The sequence below is a fragment of the Carlito syrichta genome, unplaced genomic scaffold (genome assembly GCF_000164805.1).
Source record: "Carlito syrichta isolate Samal-C Ts95f unplaced genomic scaffold, Tarsius_syrichta-2.0.1 Scaffold305686, whole genome shotgun sequence".
NCBI classification, from domain to species: domain Eukaryota; kingdom Metazoa; phylum Chordata; class Mammalia; order Primates; family Tarsiidae; genus Carlito; species Carlito syrichta.
Genome location: NW_007249782.1, coordinates 406,059 through 427,815, shown reverse-complemented (window position 1 = coordinate 427,815; position 21,757 = coordinate 406,059). Strand labels below are relative to the sequence as shown.

The window sequence follows — 21,757 nt, the reverse complement described above, 5'->3', positions numbered from 1 at the left end:
GAATTCCTGTGGTAAAAAGACTTACCTATCCAGATAATTCACTTCCTCCTTTACCATTTCCCTTCCTCGGTACCAGTCCTTTCAATCCAAGTTACTTAAAAATTTTCCTCAATTCTTTTTTATTTTGCTTTTGTAAACATAAAACCACATAACAAAAGGTATAATCAAACCTCTGTTGTATTCACAATAAACAAATAACTTTTATATCTATTTAATATACTATAGATAGTCTCAAGATGACTGAAGAGGATAAAGATCTCTTAGTAAATTCCATGAGGTCAGGAATTTTTGTGTATTTTTTGTGTACTGCTTTATACACAGCACCTAGTACATAGTAGCCATTAAGTAAATAATTATTGAATGAATGAATGAATGAATGTAAAGACACCGTATAAGCAGTTGTGTGATTTAATTAAGAAAGCTAGACTTAAACCGATGTATTACATGCCATCAGAATCTAATAATGATCCTTTGAAAAAAATAATCACTAGCATTTAAGTCTGTATTTTCAAAGCCCAGGTTTCTACAAAGATTGATAATGTTATAGCATCACTTAATCTATACTAAGCAATAGAGTTGTTTTTCTTCACATTCATATTCTAAAAATATATAAACTTAATATCAAAGAACCTATACTTTGACAAAGTAAGTATTTGAACAGATGTTGATCTGGCTAAGGATTTTTTCCCCCTGGTTGGTAATGCTTGTTAAAGAAGACACTTGATATTGACTCTTTCAAAATAGTATACAAAAGGTTATCCCCAGGTACTGATACATGAATAGGCATTGTCATGTATTATATTTATAGTCATTTTGACTTTTAAATAGTGTCTGATTTGTTTTTTTCCTCAAGAATTTTTTTAGACTAATTTGTTTGTTTGTGGATTTATTCTCAGGCTGATGGTTCTTTCCTTTCCATTTTATGTGAAATCTCTAATTATGAACTTTTAACGTAAGTCACCATCTCTGCTTTTGCTTAGCTTTGGACAAGCAGTTCAAAAAAGCTCTCAGCTTAAAAACATTAGACCTCAGCTTCATATTGGCTTTTCACAGCCAAATTTCCTAAAATATATCAGTGATTGAATAAGAGTAAATTTCCCATTAATTAAAACCAATGATCTTTAAAAATCAAAAATTTTCATACATTTTAAAAAATAATGCCATTTTTTGACAGATGGAATGTGGTATGATGCATTTAGTATTAATTCCAAACATAAATCAATAAACAGATTGTGTCTCTAGCTATAAGTGAAATTCTATAGGTAGAAGAACTGATTGGCTCCCCACCCCTCATAGGTGCTGTCCTGCTATGGAATCCCTTTGCTCAGTTTTCTCCTGTCCAATCAGGTGGAATATTTCACAGGCACATGGTTTATACAGCTCAAAATAACTTGGGACCTGTGAGCTGACAAATGCTCTGGCTCCGGTGGTGACAGGTTGTCCAGCTTCTTACAGCCATCTTCACTGAAACTAAGGTTAACTCCTCACTCTCTATGGACGACTACTCTCTATTTCCAAGGGCGTGAAGAATTTTCCTGTTCTGGGCTTCCATCTAAAAGTTCTCCCTGGATAATTATCATCGCAGTGAAGTGCCTGGGTTGGACATCCTCATCTGGGTCAACTAAAAAAAAGAAAGGTAATAACCAGATTTAAGTTCACAAGTGTGTTTTGATAACAGGACACTGACAATGGAAAAGGGGGATATTTCAGAGATCTAATTACCATCAATTAGAATGAAACCTAGGATAACGTTCTAATTATATATAGTGGGACACAAAATTAAATGAAAAATAAAGCTTTCAGCATGTAAAGGTTTTAGAGGGGATTGATGAGACTCAGAGATCACAGCCTATTTGGGTCCTAAGGAAAAATATCTCAATAGAAGTTGTGATATGATGAGCATATTATTGGTATTTTATACACATTCATTTATTAAAATAATGTGTATATAGAGAATATGTGTGCAATGCCTATTTCCTTTTTAAAGGAAATCAAATCTAAAATAATATGACTCCATAGTTAAAGGCTTTCACTTAAAAAAATTTTTTTATCATGTAAAAGGATATGCTTGCTATATTTAGTATTGGGAGATCTACTCCCTGGATTAATGTACACAACAGCTGCAGAAAGTCTTGCTCAAGGGACATTGCTCTTTCTTTCTCCTTTCTCTCTCTCTCTCTCTCTCTCTCTCTCTCTCTCTCTCTCTCTCTCGCTCGCTCTCTCTCCCCCCCCCACTCCCTCTCTCTCTCCCTCTCTCCCTCCCTCGTTTCAGCTACACCAGAAAGACACTTGACAGTCAGTGGCAAATGTTTGGCCTGGTACATTGCAATATTAGCAGTAATTAGATGCACATCTTGAATTATATTTTTTAAACTGTATAAGCAAAGAAAGAGAAAAGATGGATTGTCTGTATTTCCAGTCTCCTAGAGTGAACATTATAGTAATGATGTTAAGAAATTTTATTACCTTATCAACAGATTTTTACATATTTATTAAAGATTCTAGCATTATTTAGTTTGAAAGAAACAGAACAATTATGTAGATTTTCTTTCTCAAAAAATTATAATTCACTTATTTTCACTTTGGTAATAATGAAATGAATTCTACAAGTTCTAAATTTAAAAGTTGTCATAACTTTTATAGTAGTTTCTTGATAATAACAACTCAAGTTCACAAAAAAATTATAGGTTTTTTTTGGAAATTGAGAATGTCTATACTCATAGCTAAAACAAATGTATTTTTAAAAAACAAAAATCAAAATATACTGTCTAATACATGATTTGACAACAAGCAGATATTTAAAGTTAAATCTTGACCATCTCAGGAAATCTGAAATATATGGACAATATACTTACAAACAGGTCAGGAGACAAAATTATAGACATTACAGAATGTTGTAATAATGGACTATGAAACAAACAGTTGAACACTACCCAAATTCTGGAAGTATGTCTCTATCCCTACTTATAGAATATGCCTAATGTTATTGAAACTTATAAAAATGTGTTAAAACCCCAGTTTTCCCTATGTCTATAATTTATAATATAGATTCTTTTACAATATGCTTACAAAGACATGTTTGGTGAACAGACATGGAACCACAATTCACAGACACAAGAAATGGAATAGGTTTTTAATCCAAGCTAGTTTTAGAATTCATACAGGGAATTTTTGCAAATCTACTTTTGAAGAAATGAGACAGCAGGTAAGTCAGGTTTCATTTTTTAAAGTCTTTAATGAATTAATGTTAGTATATGAAAAGCTTGAAGCTCAATTTTTCAACAGTTAATATTCCTACACGTAATAGGAATAATGGATTCCGTTCACTAACCTGAACATATAAGATAAACAATACTGCTAACTCCAAAATAATTAGTTATTTTATTCACATTAAGGTTTGACAAAGGTTTTGTTGGTCTCATGAGGTTATTGCCTATAACAAAATAGAATAATGAAAAGGTTTTCTCAACAGTTTCTTCCCCCTCTTCTAGAGGATGAAAAAGACTCAAGCATCACAGAGATTTAAAAAAAAAAAAATTAGAAACTTAGGCATAATGGCACATGCCTCTAGTCCCAGCTACTCAGGAAGCTGAGGCAGAAGGATCACCTGAGTTCAGGAGGTTGAGACTGTGGAGAGCTGTGATCATGCCACTGTGCTCCAATCTGAGCAATAGAGTGAGATTCTGACTTGAAAAAAACAAAACAAAACAAAACAAAAAACCTCAATATGCAATAATGTCCAACTAACAGAGAGAAGACCATCCTGACTCAATCTTCTCATCTAAATATATAAAGAAACTTAAATGAGACTAAAGAAATAGTAGATTTGCAAATGAGGATTTTCAGTCAGCATATTAATTCCATTTTCAAATAGCATTTTACGCCTTATTTCATGTCTTTAACTGTTCTTATAGTTGATGCACAAATGAGAAAAAATTTCAATTGAGGTATCAATGTATAAATTACACTTTCATATGCTATTTTGTTTATTATTCACTGTTCTACCAAATCCAAAATAGATATATAGTACCATTTAATAGGTACATTATCATTCAATTAACAAATTTCTTATTATTGGACATGATTCCAATTTTTAAATCTTATCATCCATACCTTATCTGATTGATTGGTGGTGGCTGAAGGAGTAGAGTTAAGAAAGTCAAGGTCCATGGGAAATAGTACATAATCAGTGAGCTGCATCTTTTAAGGATGAAAGTAACAGACTATGAGCCATACTTTTGCCATGCCTCTAATAAATGTTTGAGTGAATAAAATGGGTTTCATATTAAAAATATAAAATTGTTTTGCATTATTGTGCTATTTTCTTAAGACTTAAAAAATATTTTTTTTTGCCAGGCTCGGTGGCTCAGCCTGTAATCCCGCACCTTTGGGAGGCTGAGGTGAGTGGATTGCCTGAGCCCGCGGGTTCGAGACCAGCCTGGGCAGCGAGACCTCATCTCTACAATAAATCAAAAAATCAGCCGGGCGTGGTAGTGCGTGCCTGTAGTTCCAGCTACGTAGAAGGCTGAGGCAGAAGTATCGATGGAGTGAGATTCCAACTCAAAAAAAAAATAAAAAAAATTTTTTTTGAATGGGTAATTTATTCATATAATTAAAATTTTAAAGTTAGGAAGGGTGCACAGTGAAAAGTTTCCTGCCAAGCATCACATTCCACTATCTCCCATATCCTCTCTTAACCAATGTTAATTTAAGAGACTACTTAAAACCTAGGCTCAAACTCATGTTTGTAGTCTTAGTGAAAAAGCTAGCTCATCATAGTTTTCAAGAGCAGATTGAGCCTAATAAAAACGTTGAATCTAAATAGTTTGTCTCTCACAAATTTGTCAAAACACAAAAGTGTTATTTATTTTCCATGAGCTAGATCAAGTCTATATTTTAAATAACTAGATGAGATTAAGTTGTCAATATCTTTTAATTTCGATAATTCTATTGTATCCAAGGGAAAGAGGAGAGGGTGGAAAGCAAGTCTCTGTGCATGAATTCACATGATAACACAAAGGCTTTTACAGATATTATCAAACTTAAGCTAAGAAATTATATTTACTATCATTATAGTTATGTCATAGCTTGTCCAATTGAACTTGTTTTGAAAGAATTTCATAACGTGGTAATCACTCAGGTTTTTTTTTAGTTGGAGTCTCACTCCATCGCCCAGGATAGAATGCAGTGGCATGCTCACAGCCACCCCAGCGTCGACCTGCTGGGCTCAGGCAATCCTTCCACCTCAGCCTTCCAAGTGGCCAGGGCTACAGGAGCGCACTACCTATCACTCCCCGGCTAATTTTTCAATTTATTGTAGAGACACGATCTCACCAAGCTGCCCAGGCTATTCTCAAATCCGTGGACTCAGGCAATCCCCTCACCTCAGCCTCCCAAAGTGCTGGGATTACAAGGCTTGAGCCACTGCACCTGGCCAATCACTCAGGTTTTTATTGTCTACTTCAGCGAAACTTCATTCAGTTCCTATTTATTTTATAATTTGAGAGTAATCTTTAAGTCTTTAAAGTTTGTAAAAGTATTAAAATTAGGCAATTTTTAAATTTTGAGCTTTAAGTTCTTAAGAATCCAACACACTATAATAGACATAGACTTGTTATTCCCTAGAATTGATCCAAACTTTTTGTTTTATTATTATTTTGTGACAGCATGCAAGACGACAGTGTAGAAGCCTCTACCTCCATATCTCAGCTTCTGAGAGAGAGCTATTTAGCTGAAACCAGACATCGGGGAAACAATGAGAGAAGCCGAGCAGAGCCTTCCTCTAATCCTTTCCATTTTGGCAGTCTTTCTGGGGCTGCTGAAGGAGGAGGAGGCCAAGATGACCTTCCAGATCTTTCAGCTTTTCTCAGCCAAGAAGAATTAGATGAAAGTGTCAATCTGGCAAGACTGGCCATCAATCACGACCCTTTGGAGAAAACAGATGAAGCTCAAGCTAGAAAATGGCTCTCTTCTGATCAAATGAAACACTCACCTAAATCAAGTTTTGAGCCTAACTTCTGCCAGGATAATCCTCAAAGTCCTACCAGCTCTAAAGAGAGCTCCCAGGAGGCAAAAGTGCCACAGTATTGTTCTGAAACCCAGTCCAAAAAAGTATTCTTAAATAAGGCGGCCGACTTCATTGAAGAGTTATCCTCCCTTTTCAAAGCCCATAGCTCCAAAAGGATCAGACCTCGTGCCTGCAAAAACCACAAGAGTAAATTGGAGTCTCAAAACAAAGTTATGCAGGAAAACAGCTCCAGTGTCTCAGATCTGTCAGAAAGACGTGAAAGATCTTCCGTTCCCATCCCTATCCCTGCGGATACCAGGGATAATGAAGTGAATCATGCCCTTGAACAGCAGGAAGCCAAGAGGCGTGAAGCTGAGCAGGCTGCCAGTGAGGCAGCTGGTGGAGACACCACCCCGGGGTCTTCACCTTCATCTTTGTACTATGAAGAACCTCTAGGGCAACCTCCCCGGTTCACTCAAAAGTTAAGGAGCAGAGAAGTTCCAGAAGGAACCCGAGTACAGCTGGATTGCATAGTGGTAGGAATTCCACCACCTCAAGTAAGGTAAAAATATCCCATCAGTAATGTTGGATACTTGCTTTCCGTCTACTGTGATCTTCCTAAGAATTATCTTTTATGTATGTGGTTTCAAAAATTACATACTCCCTTTGAGGAAAGCAGTCAATGTCTAAAGCAACTCTGTCTGATAGAAATGTACTACTAGCCAGGTATGTAATTTAAAATTTTCTAGTAGCCACATTTTAAAAAAGTAAAAAGAACGAGGTGAAATTAAGGTTAATAACATACCTTATTTAACCAACATATTAAAATATGATCATTTCAACTTGTAATCAATATAAAAATTGTAATATATTTAAATTCTGCCGGGTGCAGTGGCTCGCACCTGTAATTCCACACTTTGAGAGGCGGAGGTGAGAGGATTGCCTGAGTTCAGGTGTTCAAGATCAGCCTGGGCAATTTGGTGAGACCTCATCTCCACAATAAATCAAAAAATTAGTCGAGTGTGGTGGCACGCACGTAGTTCCAGCTACTTGGAAGACTAAGGTGGAAGGATCGTCCGAGTCTAACAGGTCAAGTCTGTGGTGGCCGTGAGTCGGTGCCACTGCACTCCAGCCTGGGTGACAGAGTGAGACTCCAACTCAAAAAAAAAAATTAAATTCTTTTCATTCTACCAGGGATTTGAAATCCAGTGTGAATTTTACATTTACAGAGTATATCAATTTGCATGCTAAATTTTCCTAGGAAAACTTAATCTGCATTTAGATTTCATATGATTTGTTTGGGTACAGTGGTTCTTGCCTGTAATCCCAGCACTTTGGGAGGCTGAGGAAGGAGGACCACTTGAGCCCAGGAGTTTGAGACCAGCCTGGGTGACATAGTGAAACTTCATCTCTACAAAGAATAAAAATTTTTAAAAAAAAAAAATTTTTTTTTTTGAGTTGAAGTCTTACTATGTCACCCAGGCTGGAGTGCAGTGACACACTCATGGCCACCCCAGTGTTGACCTGCTGGGCTCGGGTGATCCTTCCACCTCAGCCTTCCAAGTAGCCAGAACTACAGGTGAGCACTACCACACCAGGTTAATTTTTTTATTTATTGTAGAGACGAGTTCTCACCATGTTGCCCAGACTGGTTATGAACCCACAGGCTCAGGCAATCCTCTTGCCTCTGCCTCCCCAAGTGCTGAGATTACAGGCTTGAGCTACCACACCTGGCCAAAAAAAAAAAAAAAAAAAAAATTGTAAGATTTTATAAAACTTATAACTGAAATAGTTGATTGACATACTAAAGTTGTTCCAGGTATTTTTAAAAGTTTTGCAGCCAGGCTCGGTGGCTCAGCCTGTAATCCCATGCCTTGGGAGGCTGAGGTGAGAGGATTGCCTGAGCACGCGGGTTCGAGACCTGCCTGAGCAACTTGGCGAGACCACATCTCTACAATAAATCAAAAAATTAGCCGGGCGTAGTAGGGCGCGCCTGTAGTTCCAGTTACTTGGAAGGCTGAGGCGGAAGGATCGCTGGAGCCCAGCAGGTCAAGGCTGCGGTGGCCGGGGGCAGCCACTGCACTCCAGTCCGGGCGACAGAGTGAGATTCCAACTCAAAAAAAAAAAAAAAAAGTTTTGCAATAACTAAATTGAGCATCTGTTTTTAAATTTAAACTAATCAAAAATAAGTATAATTAAAAATTCAGTTCTTTAGTTGCACTGGTCACATTTCAAGTATCCAATAACTGCATGTGGCTAGTAACTACAGTATTGGACAGTGCAGGGTTACAGTGCATAGCTTAAAAAAAGAAAGTATTTAAAATCTCTAATCTGTGATATTTTTTGAAATTTAAAGAAAACCAAATAAGGCAAAGACTGATAGGCAAACAATAGAATATGGCTGAGGCTAAAGTCAACTTAAACACTCATTATACATGTACTAAATGTATTATAAACTTTTGGCATCAGCTTAGTGAACACCATGACTGGTGGATAGAGAGGATGGTCATCTTTTACATGCCCACCATGATTAGCTTTTCTGTGAAACAAATGAAGTACAAGCTTTAGGGCACCTCACTTGCACAAGCTGTACCTAACTTTGTGTTCTGATTTAATTTTATTTATTTAAGGAGCCCTTCCACATTTATGAACTTAAGGAGCCCTTCCACATTATTCCAAAACCTGGAACCAACCTTATCCCCCAGGGTAACATTTGCTATCTCTAATATTATAATGGAATAATATATGAATAATGTGGTTGAAGCATATTACTTTTATTTATTTTTAAATTTATGTAATTTTTTTAATTTTAAAGATGTGAGTTACAATTCAGGGTTAGGTATACAAATGTTCATTATGCAGATATCCTTGTTGATGAATTGTGCCCCCACCCCAGGCAGATTCCCACTACTGCCAACTCGAAGCATATTACTTTGATAGAGACTGGTATTTAGAGTTCTGTAAAAATTACTTTGCTTCCCAAACAATGCAATTACTGCTAGAATATGACTTCATTACAATTTAACATTTATTCTCTGGAGGTAAACAGAGCTTCATCTTTTTCTTATATAATATTCATATCATAGGACAATGATAGTATTAATATTAATAATGGTATTTTTATCTATGTATACATATTAATTCAAGGGATTCTGTCCCAAAGACATATTCCTATACTGATTTTTGCTTTTCATATGCAACATAAGGCAATATCACATGTTATTTCCACAATGGCATATACATTTTACTATCAGATTATCCAACTGACTTCCTGAGGAAGAGGATTCTGTTGTTTTTGCCCTTATATCTTGAGCACCAAGCACAGCTTTGGACCCATAGCAGTAGTCACTCAGAAATGTTGAGCGAACTAAAGAATAAAGAAATAAGAAAATAAGAAAATCAACTTAAATTTAAATCAGGAATTAAACAGTTGGCCTAAAATGTGGCAAAAGTTTGAACTAAAAAACATAGGGCAGCATCTGCCTTTCTGCTCTAAATGTGCCTGATGACACTCCCTGGGACATTGGTCAGTAATGTTAGCAATATGTCATTAAAGCACCATGACAGATACCACTGTGTGACATCTGGTCAGTCTAAGTAAGCTGGTGAACATTCAAGTTTTGGTGTGGACACAATTTAGATTTATCCTGTCCTGGTTTCTGGACATGGATTGAGTAAAATAAAATTAGATCAGATTATTCAGGACTCATTCTCTCCACTTCTTAGCCATGGCAACCTCAGGTACAAGAATGGAGTACTACTAAAAAAAACCAATTAGGAAGAATAAAAAGTATCCATTGCCCCCAAAACAAAGTAATCTGGGGATGGCTTAAAAACTATTTAATCAACCGAGTAAAAATTTACAAATCTATAAATTTAAAATAAAAAGAAATGTATATAGCTCCCATGTAGCAATACTAATTTTCCTGGAAATAATTTATTTGTTGATAGAATGTATGCCTGTATTCCAACCACTGACTTTATGCCAGGAAGTAGTAGACATTCACTAAATATTTTCTGAATGAATTCATACTTAATTTAATAACTGCAATAATATTAAAACAAAAGTTAGAATTTTCAAAGTAGACTATTGGTATTTTTCCAAGAACAAAATGTATATAACTCTAATCAGAAAGCAAATATTTATTTAGTTAGTTTTTATAGTATGCTGAGCACTGCAGCTAATGCAATGATAATCACAATATAAATATGTATCCCTGCCTTCAAAGAGTTTGCAATATGATTAAAGAAATTATTCTAATTTTTAATAATATAAACTATAAATACTCTCAGGTTTCAGAAAAGGGGATGGAGGACTAAAAAAATAAAAGAAGCCTTCAGAGATGTAGGGGATTTTTAGTTGGACTTTGAAGAGTGAAAAGGATTTAGGTAGAAATTTCCTCATTGACTTGTGCGACAAATAAATATCTTATTGAGTCACTTAAGTGATTCACCAGAAGTTCAAACAATGGTGAGTTTTTGGAGTTCAGGGACCTTGTTTTGAAACGAAGTCTAAATTATTTCGAGAGTGTCTCACAATCTAGTAGAGAAATCAGATAGACATGTAATCAAAACACTACAATACTGTTATAAGAAGGGCTATAACAGAAGTATGCATAAGATATAATGAGTGGCTTAAAGGAAAATGTGAGTTACTTTGCCTGGAGTGCAGAATAAAGGAAGTGTTAATACAGGAGTTGGAAGAAACCAAGTGCGGAGGTAGAAAGCAGGCACACAGTCCCAGAGGCGAGTGTTTTCAGGGAGCCACAAGTACTTGTCTATGTCAACAACATGGGGTAACAGGTAAGGAAAGATTAGAGATAAGGTTAAAAAGGTAGGCAGAAGGAATGGTCCCTTTCAGGCCAAGTTAACTCAGTATGTTTATATAAGGACACAGATGTGGCACTTTAATAATGTTTTTACATGGCAGGGAGGACACTGGCCTCACTGGAAAGGGAAAGAGAGCCAGATGATTTTGAAGAGCACTGAAAGCAATGCAGAATAGTTCAGGCTTAGTTTCAAAACAAACAAGAAACTATTTAAGATTGTGTATAGGAAGTAGCAAGATGAAAGGGAACATTTACAGAGAATTAATCTGGAAGAATAAGTTAGATTTGAAAAGAATGGAGCCATGTAGCCACTTAGGAAGCTGCTGGAAGGTATTCCAGGCATCCAGTGCTCTGGGCAGACTTGGAGAGGCGCAGTAGCAATGAGGAGAAAAAATGTCAGTGAGTGATATTTAGAAGAAATCAAACTGAACCTGGTGACTGAAAAGATAGGAAGCATGAATAAAATACTCCGCAAATTTGAGGAACTGGGTAACTGAAAGAAAGATGGGATCTCTGGTAAGGAGACCCACTGAGAAAGTGGAAGAAGTGGAGGAGGTTGGTGTCAATTTGAGTCTCAGTGGACAGAGGGACCATATTCAATAGGCAGTCAGAAATGTAGGACTGAAGGTCAAATGAGAGAGTAGTGGAACTAGAGACGTTCCAATGAGTAACCCGGACTGGAAAAATCTGACACAATATTTCTGTAGTTACAAAGAGACTATAAACACAAGTAATACTTGAAACCAACATCTAATTGTCGATCTAGTCCAGAACTACAGTGCAGTAGTATTTTCTAACTTCCTTTTAGCTGTGACTCTTCTCCCTCAAAAAATTACGTCACCCCAATACATATTACACACATAGACACACACATATTTCTTCATAGGATAAAATTAGTGCTATTGGGTTTGAAGAGGGATGAGGTGGAGACACCTGGAGCCCGAGTAGCTTGTTCACCACTGAAACTCCTGAGAATGTAAGAGCATAGATTTTGACACAGGAGATTCCTTTTAAAAATGCACTAAAATTGCCAAGTACAGTGACTCCTGCCTATAATCCCAGCACTTTGGGAGGCTGAAGTAGGAGGACAGCTTGAGCCCAGGAGTTCGAGACCAGCCTGGGCAATATAGTGAGACCTCATCTCTACAAAAAATCAAAAAAATTAGCTGAACATGGTGGTGTGCCCCTGTGGTCCTAGCTACTTGGGAGGCTGAAGTGGGAGAATTGCTTGAGTTTTAGGCCAACTGTTATGAACTGTGATCATGCCACTGCACTCCAGTTTGGTTGACAAAATGATACCTTGACTCAAAAAAAAAAGGAGCATTAAACTAATAAAATAATGAGACATTTTGGCTTGCTAAGTAAGAACATCACAGTCAATAAGGATAGTATCTTTTTTGCTAGAATAAAATATAATAAGTATACTGGGAAACTGAAGCTTGTATCTATGTGTCCCTGTATGTAATCAGTATTTTACTGTTTTACTGTGTTTTTGTAACCCTAGTATAACAAGTTGAAAATGTATTTTCGTTTTTATTGTTAATTTCTGAGCTAGTTCTATAGAAATTTTTTATAAGTAGGAGTGGGATCCTACATCAATGAAGCTAGTGTTTTGCAAGCTTGTTAATATAGGACATAGCTTCATTGGAGAAGTTGTCTTAGAAAATGAAACATCTTAATGTGTTCCCCACAAATAAAAGAGTCTGTGGGAACTCACAGCAAGTGGCCATGATCCTTTTTTGTATCCTAACTCCAAATTCTTTCCCCTGGAATCTACAGCTGGGTCACACTAGGTTTGCTTATACATAACCTTCTGAGACAGCACAAATTTACCTTTTACTGATGTTGATGTCCTCTATGGCTGTTCAGCTTTGTTATTCTACTTCTGCACGTTTGTCTACAAGTAGCATGCCAAGGAAACAAAATAATTATAAAGAAAAAGGATAGGCCTGGTGCAGTGGCTCAAGCCTCTAATCCCATCACTTTGGGAGGCCAAGGTGAGAGGTTGCCTGAGCCCACAGGTCGAGAACAGCCTGGGCAACTTGGTGAGACCTTATCTCTACAATAAATAAAAAAATTAGCTGGGCGTTATAGTACATGCCGGTAGTACATGCCTGTAGTCCGGCTACTTGGAAGACTGAGGCAGAAGGATCGTCTGAGCCCAGTGGGTTGACACTGGGGTGATCATGAGGTTGCCACTGCACCCCAGCCTGGGCAATGGAATGATACTCCAACTCAAAAAAAAAAGAAAGAAAGAAAAAGAATAAGTCTAGGCATTGTGGCTCACACCTGTAATCCCAGTACTTTGGGAAGCTGAGATGGGAGGATTGCTTGAGCCCAGGAGTTTGAGACCAATCTGGGCAACATAGCAAGTTCTTGTCTCTACAAAAAAAAAAAAAAAATTAGCTGAATCTGGTGACACTTGCCTGTAGTCCCAGCTACTTGGGAGGATGAGGCAGGAGGATCACCTGAGACTAGGAAATCGAGGCTGCAGTTAGCCATGAGTGTGCCATTGCACTCCAGTCTGGGCAACAGAGTGAGACCCTGACTCAATAAATAAATAAATAAATAAAAGGGTAACTTAAATGATATAGAGAAATTTCATATTACATTATATAAGGGCTTTTACTTTACACTTTTGGGAAAAATCTAAATACCTTTATTCATTCATTCATTCATCCAACAAAAAGCAAAGTGCCTATTTATCTGCCACGTAATGTTGCAGGCACTAAGGTTAAAGCAGTAAACAAAACAGAAAAATTCTCTGTCTTCATAGAACTTAGAGTCTAATAAGGGACACAAACAATAAACAAAAACTCCACAAATGATTGTATAATTACAATTGTGAAAAATGTTATAAAGGAGGGAGCACATAGCAAAGGGACCAAATCTTGTGAGTAGGTTGGGAGGGATTTCCTGAAAAGTGTATTAAAGCTGAGATATAAGAGAATGGCTACAAGTTAGCCTGGCAAAGTGGGGTGTGGGAAAAGTGTTGCAGACTAAGGGAATGAAAAATTTGAAGCCCTTGAGGCAGCAAGGTAATTGTTGACTTTAAAAAGCTGAAAGAACCAATGTTGCCAGAACATAAGAGTGAAGAGAAAATGGTTTAAGATAAATTCAGAAGTCATGAGAGACTCCCAGAATAGGCTACTCAGAGTGGGTCTCTGATCCAGCAGCCTTGGCATCACCTGGGGAAGGAGCTTGATAAACAGGCAGATTTGCAGGCCATACCTTGAAGTCACTGAATCTGGATCTCAAGGGATGAGGCTCAGCCACCTATGTTTTAACAAATTGATGATAATTTGTTGAAGGGAAGCAATGTGTGCATAGAGGCTCATTGTACGAGTCCACTACTTTGTGTGCTTGAAAATTTCTATAATGAAAAAGGTTTTTTTAATTAGCATATGAAGTAAATGAAGAGTTTAAACAATAATATTAGTAACTTTTATATGTTTTAATATTTTTATATAAGTGGAATCATAATGCCTGTTTTCTTCTATTACTTGATATTTTTTCCTAAAAAGTATTCTGCATTATATGGCTAGAATAATATTTTATTGATGTACATTTGGGTCATTTCCAGTTTTTTTCCTTATATGAACAATGTTATTATAAATGATCTAATATATTCACCTGATGTACAAATTTTTCCTGGTGCATGAGTGTGTTTGGGAATAAAATTACTGGAAGACTATGTATACCTTCAACCTTATAATAATCCCAAATTGTTTTCCAAAGGAATAATTTCAATTTACATTCCCACCAACACTGTACAAGAGTTTTGGTGGTCCTACATAATTGCCAAAATTGATGTTACAGGTTGAGCCTCCCTTATCTAAAATGCTTGGGACCAGAAATGCTTCAAATTTCAAATTTTTTCAGATTTGGGAATATTTGCATTATACCTACTGGTTGAGGATCCCGAGTCCAAGAATCCAAAGTCCAAAGTGCTCCAATGAGCAGTTCCTTTTAGCACCATCAGCACGAAAAACTTTGGATTTCGGATCATTTTTTATATTTCCTATTTTTTTAATTGAGATGCTCAACCTATACTAGACTTCTTAATTTTTGCCAGTCTGATGGGTATGAAGTGTTATCTCATGTGGTTTTAGTTACTAATGAGGTTGATAATTTTTCATTTGTTTATTGGCCATGGTGGGTTCATTTTTCTTTTGGGTCCTCCCTTCCTCCCTCCCTCTTTTCCTCCTTTCCTTCCTTTCTTCTTTCTCATGGAGTCTCTCTGTTGTCCAGGCTGGAGTGCAAACTTGAACTCCTGGGCTTAAGCAACCCTCCTGCCTCAGCCTTTGAAAACGCTGGAATTTCAGGCATGAGCCACCATGCCCGGCCTTGTTTGTTCTTTTCTTATTGATTTATTTAACTTTTTAAATATTCCTGATATTGATCATACTAGTCATATGACTTGTGTTACTAGTCTTATGACATGTGTTATTGAAAGCATCCTTTCCCAGTTCAGTTTATCTTTTTATTTTCTCTGTGGTATCTTTTGATAGATATTCTTAACTATAGTGTCCAATTAATTACTTTCTTCTTTGTGATTTTGATTTTTGTAGTCTGTGTCTAGTTTAAGAAATTCTTCCCAACCTCAGAGTCATAAAGATATCTTATATATTGTTTTATGCAAGTTTTATAATTTTGCCTTTCATCTTTAGATTTTTGTATATGTTATAAAGTAAGGAACCCATTTCAATTTTTTTAAGTTGGATAACCAGTTTTTGGAAAAGTACATCTTGTCTCTACTGATCCATAGTGCCAGCTTCATCCTAAATTGAAATCTCCTCAACATGTGCATCTTGTTCTGGGCTTTCTATTCTTTCCTGTGGTTTATTGATCTCATTACAATGGATTTTTCATAGTTCTTGATTTCCAACATTTTTAAGGATTTTTAGCTCTTCTTGTTCTTTTGATCTACAATATAAACTTTAGAATCACCTTATCAAATTTTTAAAATCTAGTAAGATTTTTGGAATTGCATTGAATCTGTAAATCAATTTAGGGAAATTTGATATCTTTAAAATATTGAGCTTGCATATTCAAGAGCATAGTGTATTTCTTCATTTTTAGTATTTGAATAAAGTCTTTAACGTCTTACAATAAAGATTTGTAATCCTTTCTCTGGGTCTTACAGACCTTTAGTTAGCTTTATTCATAGGTAGTCTTTTTTATGTTATTATAAATGGTACCTTTAAAAAAGATTACATTCTATGTTTGTTATGTACAGAAACATAATTGACTCCTTAACCTTGCTAAATTCCTGAAATAATTATCTTTTGGGGAATTTTCTTCATTTAGCAATGACTGAATTCATGAAAACCTATCTACAGATTTTTTGGGGGGTGTTCTCTTTTTCCAATTCTCTATTTTATATTTAATTTTCTTCTCTTTTTGAGCTAAGTCCTCCATTACAATGCTGAACAGAAGTAGTGACGCTGGGTGTTCTAGTCTTATTTCTGATCTTGAAGAGAATGTTTTTCATTTTCCAACATATTATGTAGGATTTTGTTATAAATTCTTTTGTCTAGAAAGATTAAAATTTTTGAAAATCATGAATGGATGTTGAATTTTATCAGTTTTTCTGCATTTATTAGATTATCATTTTTCCCCTTACTCTGTTAATATGGTAGCAAACATTGATCTTATAATCTTGAATTCTTGGCATAAACACAATTTTGTCATACTCTATTATCTTTGTATATATTTCAGGATTTCATGATTTGGTTTGCTAATTTTTGCATTTTTGTTCAAAGATGAAATTGACCTCAATTTTCCTTCTCATATTTTTGTCAGAAGATAATTGACCACAAGCTCCAAGTATAATATTTAATCAGTACAACTGGTATAGCCCTTGAGACTGTTTATGGTTTGCATTTTTCTGATTGGTTGTGGGATCCATTCTGGATCAGCTGTTAATTATTTTGAGTATCACTCCCATTTAGAGCATATTGCAAAGGGAATTCCAAGATTTAATGTTTGAATAGATGAGGTTAAAGGAGACTGGGAATGAACATCCCAAATGGTAGGAGAAAAATAAGAGCAGTCATAAAAAAGAATTGCAGTGGGTCATGGTGGCTCACACCTGTAGTCCCAGCACTTTGGGAGGTCAAGGCTAGAGAATTGCTTGGGCTCAGGAGATCAAGGCTGTAGTGAGCCATGATTGCACCATTGTACAACAGCCTGGACTACAGAGTGAGACCCCGACTCAAAAAAAAAAAAAGAATTGCTTCAAGAACAAATAAGTAGTCCAACAATACTGAGTACTAATTAGAATCAGGTAAGATGAAAACTGAAAAGTATCATTTGATTTATTAACATGGAAGCCAAGGTGACCTCAGTAAGTACATTTTTGAGAGGGAGATAAGTGCAAAAGGCAAATTAGAAGTAATTTAACAGTGAAGAGGGCATCTTATCAAAATGGTAGATTGAGAACATGGGCCTACTTTCCTTTCCAACACCCCAGAAACTAACTGAAAAACAATATAGAATACTATCTATAGGCCTAAAATTTTTAGAAATTCCCTAAAGGTTGAAAGCATATAGAGGGGACTGATCCAAGTTTTGTGAGCCCTGTATACAGTTTGGGAGATCCTCTTTAAGAAAAATAATACAAAATCATGACTATGCAATTAAGTATAGGACCTTGGAAGGTCACCATGCAGGTAATGAAAGCTGAAGTTTTTCGGTTTCATGCTAAATCTGCTTTTAAGCAGATGGAACCTTGACAAGATAATCCAAAGTCCAGATCATATCCCAGAGAGAACCATTGCAGAGCTAGGAACTCTGCTAGGTATGCTCCAGGCTCTTAGGTGAAAGACACAATAAGTGGGAGGGGCCCGAGAGCAAGCAGGGTGACTAATCTGGGAACTACATTCAGAGTAGCTGTGTAGGTCAGTGCCTCCTGCTTCCCTTGCTTGGCCTGAGCCACAAGCACAGCCATTTATAGGGGAGCCAGAGCAGCAAATGTTCAGGGCAGTGTCCCAGATAGTGAGCAACAGCCAGGAGAAGAACTGAGGAGCTACTGGTACACCGTACATGCACTACCTGAAATTATATTCTGCCCCCGCCCAACAATCACTAGAAACACCTTGGGTAATCAGAGCCAACCTCTGAAAAAGCAAGGTTTTCAAACAGCTAAAAAAAGTCAATACCATGAAAAAGGCTCTAAATTGAACAAATGGAAGAATTTGTTCTGAAAGAAATATTTAGCACGGCAAACAGAAGAAATTATGCTTTAAAATATGTAACATGGCAGCCTGTGTGTGTGGGGGGGAATAGCCTCCCCTAGTAGGGCTGATGCATTCTGGCCTCAGGAAGCAAGGTGTAGTGGTGAAGGGCAGGAGTTGATTCCAGGGTTGATGAGGGGCTGAGACTGCCTAAATTCCACGCTGAGCTTGTCATGCCCACCAGGAGTTTATGGGGAAACCAGTTATGGGATTAGCCCCTGAAAAGCACTTCAGATAAGAAAAGAAAAAACATCTCTGTGATGTAGAATGAACACAGACACCTACTGTCACTACTGGGCGACCTTGGGAGAGTTATTGACCCTCTCTGGGCCTTAACTTAGTCATCTGTAACACAAAGAGGTTAGATAAAATGATCTTTAGGCCTCTCCCAGCTCTGATATTCTGGGAATCTAACAAACTAGTCTTCCCCCCCACCTCCACCACCCAAGAACCAGCCTAGCCTCAGGTGATCTGACTAAACGTGGGCTCTAATCCATGCTCTCTGCACAATTCTCACCTTTAGGAAAGCTGGATCCAGGTCCCCTTGAAGGTGGAAGAGGAGGAGGTTAATGGCTGAAAAAAATGTAGCATGCAAGATTCAAGTACACTGAATCAATAATTACAACAAAGCCAGAAATTTCAGTATGTTCATTTGTCCATTTATTCAGTAACAATTTATTCAGCACTCATTATGCCTCAGGAACTACTCTGGGTTCTTGGGATCCATCAGTAAATAGGGCACAGTTTCCTGCCATATTACATTCTAGATGAGGTCGAAGGAGAACATATAATAAACAATATTTCTGGCCAGGCTGGGTGGCTCAGCCTGTAATCCCAGCGCTTTGGGAGACTGAGGTGAGTGGATTGCCTGAGCCCGCAGTTCGAGATCCACCTGGGCAATTTGGCAAGACCTCATCTCTACAATAAATCAAAAAATTAGCCAGGTGTGGTAGTGCACGCCTATAGTTCCAGCTACTTGGAAGGCTGAGGTGGAAGGATCGCCGGAGCCCAGCAGGTCGGGCCACTGCACTCCAGTCTGGGTGACAGTGAGACTATAACTAAAAAAAAAACAATATTTCTGTAAATAAGTAAATTATGTAGTAATTTAATAATAAGTACTATGAGACAAATAAAAAGAAAGATTCCTAAAGGATGCTATAAAAATTCTAGTCAGCTGGGCCTTGGTGGCTCAAGCCTGTAATTCCAGCACTTTGGGAGGCTGAGGCAAGAGGATTGCCTGAGCCCATGGGTTTGAGACCAGCCTGGGCAACGAGGCAAGACCTCATCTCTACAATAAATAAAAAATTAACTGGGCATGGTGACGCATGCCTGTAATTCCGGCTACTTGGAAGACTAAGGAGGAAGGATCACCTAAGCCCAACATGTCAAGGCTGTGGTGACCGTGAGCATGCCACTGCACTTCAGCCTAGGCAATGGAGTGAGACTCCAACTCAAAAAAAAAAAAGTTCTAGTCATTCCTCCTTGAAGTAATTTAGTCTTTTTTAAAAATAGGAAATTATTTTAGAAAGTGCTTTTTTCTCCTCATTTATTTATCCTCTTTTGCGTTATCTAAAACTGGCTATGTGGTAAGGTATAGTCTTGATGTCTTGGTATTAGTCAATTGCTTATGTATGCTTTTCTCAAGTTACCAATATGTTTCCTCCTGGAAGAACTCAATACATATCAATAAAATTTGAAGCATATACATATCCTCCCACTTACATGCCTACTCGCCCATGAGTAGACCATAGTCATTGGACATTAAAACTTATGCTTATTAACTGAGTAGCAATAAAACAGGACAAATGAATTGTGTCACAAAATCCAACATAACTTTGAGTCCTGTTAGAAAACATTTGTTATTGTCTGATTATCCAGTATATGCCAGTTGCACTGTGTATATAGTTATTCTGATGCTTGGAGAGAACTAGAAATGACTGTGAGTAAATAGACCACCTTTTGGTTGTGTTCCAGGCCTCACATTCCTCTAGAGATCAAGTATTGGTAGATGAAGCTGGTTAATGACAATTTAAGGAAAGTTCTTTTCTAGCGCCCAAGCCTTCTTGAAAAAATGAAAATGGAAAAGACTAGAGGCTACAAATATCCTGATTGAGTTTATTTATTTAACATCTATACAACAAACGTTTTTTGAGCAGCTATAATGCGCCATACACTATGCTAGGTGCCAGGTAAGCAGTGGAAAACAGAACAAATGAGATAAACTCTGACCTTGAGGTTTTTACTGTCCAAAAAGGAAAGAGACATTAGGACAAATAAATCTACCAATAAACATATAATTACATGTAGGTTCTATGAAGGAAAAAACCAGGATGTTAGGAGAGGGGATAATAGAAGGTGGAATAGAGACTTTGGAAGGAGTGGGGCATGGTTAAAGAAAGACTCTGAGTAATCATTCTTTTAATGAGCTTTATTACTGGTGAGTCAGAATAACACATTGAAATTACATTTAGAAGTTGTTAATGTGTTAAAACAGTGAGTCATAATATTTATCCAAGCCATATTTTAGATGAAGTAGTAACATGACAGCAGAATGGTGATATGTAGCCAAAAAGTCCAGTTAAATCTGAAAAATGTGCCTCTTCAGTGTCTTCCCTCTTCCTTTTCAGGCTTAGTAGCTAGCCAAGTGAGCAGATCTTACAAACTATCCTTGTGCACTAAAGGTGGGGCCTTTTTATTTTTTTTAATCGCTTGGGCCTGTCTCATTTTCCCAGATCATTGACTCATTTCTGTTGAGCCATGAATCACATCTGGCACCCATTCGTAAGTGTCATGAGGCTTTGGCATTCTAAAAACATGCCCGTGGTCAGAGCATTGCTATGAACACATTCCCTAACATGGATGGACGTTTGAAGAAAGTATGGTTTCTTCCTCACCCTGAAAATTGTTCAGAAGAGCTGGTAAATGTAATACCTTTTCACAAAGCAGAATGACCCGTGTGTAATTTCTAAGTGGGTCATGCTATTAAAGTCAGAGTGATGGTTACTGATTGTTCTCTGGGCCTACTGGAGCCATCCTGGTCATCTGAGTAAAGACAAAAACACTTACTGACAGAGAGTTGGGGTATCTGAATCATTCCACTTATCTCCTTCCGGCTAGCCAATTGCTGGTAGATGTTTCCACTCTCATTTTGGTAAGGATGAGAAATGTTCTCTAAAGAATTGAGATAATCCTATAATGTTTTGACAAGTAAAGGTATTTGTCTTAAAATAGTTATTGATATGTTTTATCAAATTAATAATTACATTGCTTTAAAAAGTCAGATATAAAAAAACAGACAAATTTCAACCCTTTTTGCAGTTTTCTGTTTATTTGCTTTTAGCTTTCTAAATAATATGTCAGTGCTTTTAGCTTTCTAAATAATATGCTAGTGCATCTTAAATTTTTTATTATCAGGACCCCTTTACTTTTTCATTTTTTAATTTTTTGAGTGAGGGTCTCACTCTGTTGTCCAGGCTAGAGTGCAATGGCATGATCACAACAATCACGGCTCACAGCACCCTTGACTTCCTGGGCTCAAGCAATCTGCTCACCGCAGCCCTCCAAAGTGCTGGGATCACAGGCATGAGTCACTGTGCCCAGCTCCCTTTACAACCTTAAAAATAATTGAGGCCAGCCGGGCTCGGTGGCTCAGCCTGTAATCCCGCGCCTTCGGGAGGCTGAGG

The 21,757-nt window shown here is 37.1% G+C and overlaps 1 protein-coding gene across 2 annotated transcripts in view; it reads left to right on the top strand.

The window, feature by feature from the left end:
- Positions 1–1,431: 1,431 nt before the first annotated feature.
- MYPN (myopalladin) overlaps positions 1,432–21,757 on the top strand; it is a 95,202-nt gene continuing 74,876 nt past the window's right edge. The window contains exons 1-2 of one of the 2 annotated variants that reach the window (XM_008062299.1): positions 1,432–1,629; positions 5,662–6,569. In XM_008062299.1, coding sequence (XP_008060490.1) covers positions 5,668–6,569 — 902 coding nt within the window. In that variant the 5' untranslated portion in view covers positions 1,432–1,629; positions 5,662–5,667. Of the gene's footprint in view, positions 1,630–5,661; positions 6,570–21,205; positions 21,226–21,757 lie in introns of those variants that run through there. The other variant, XM_008062300.1, reaches the window with a different exon arrangement.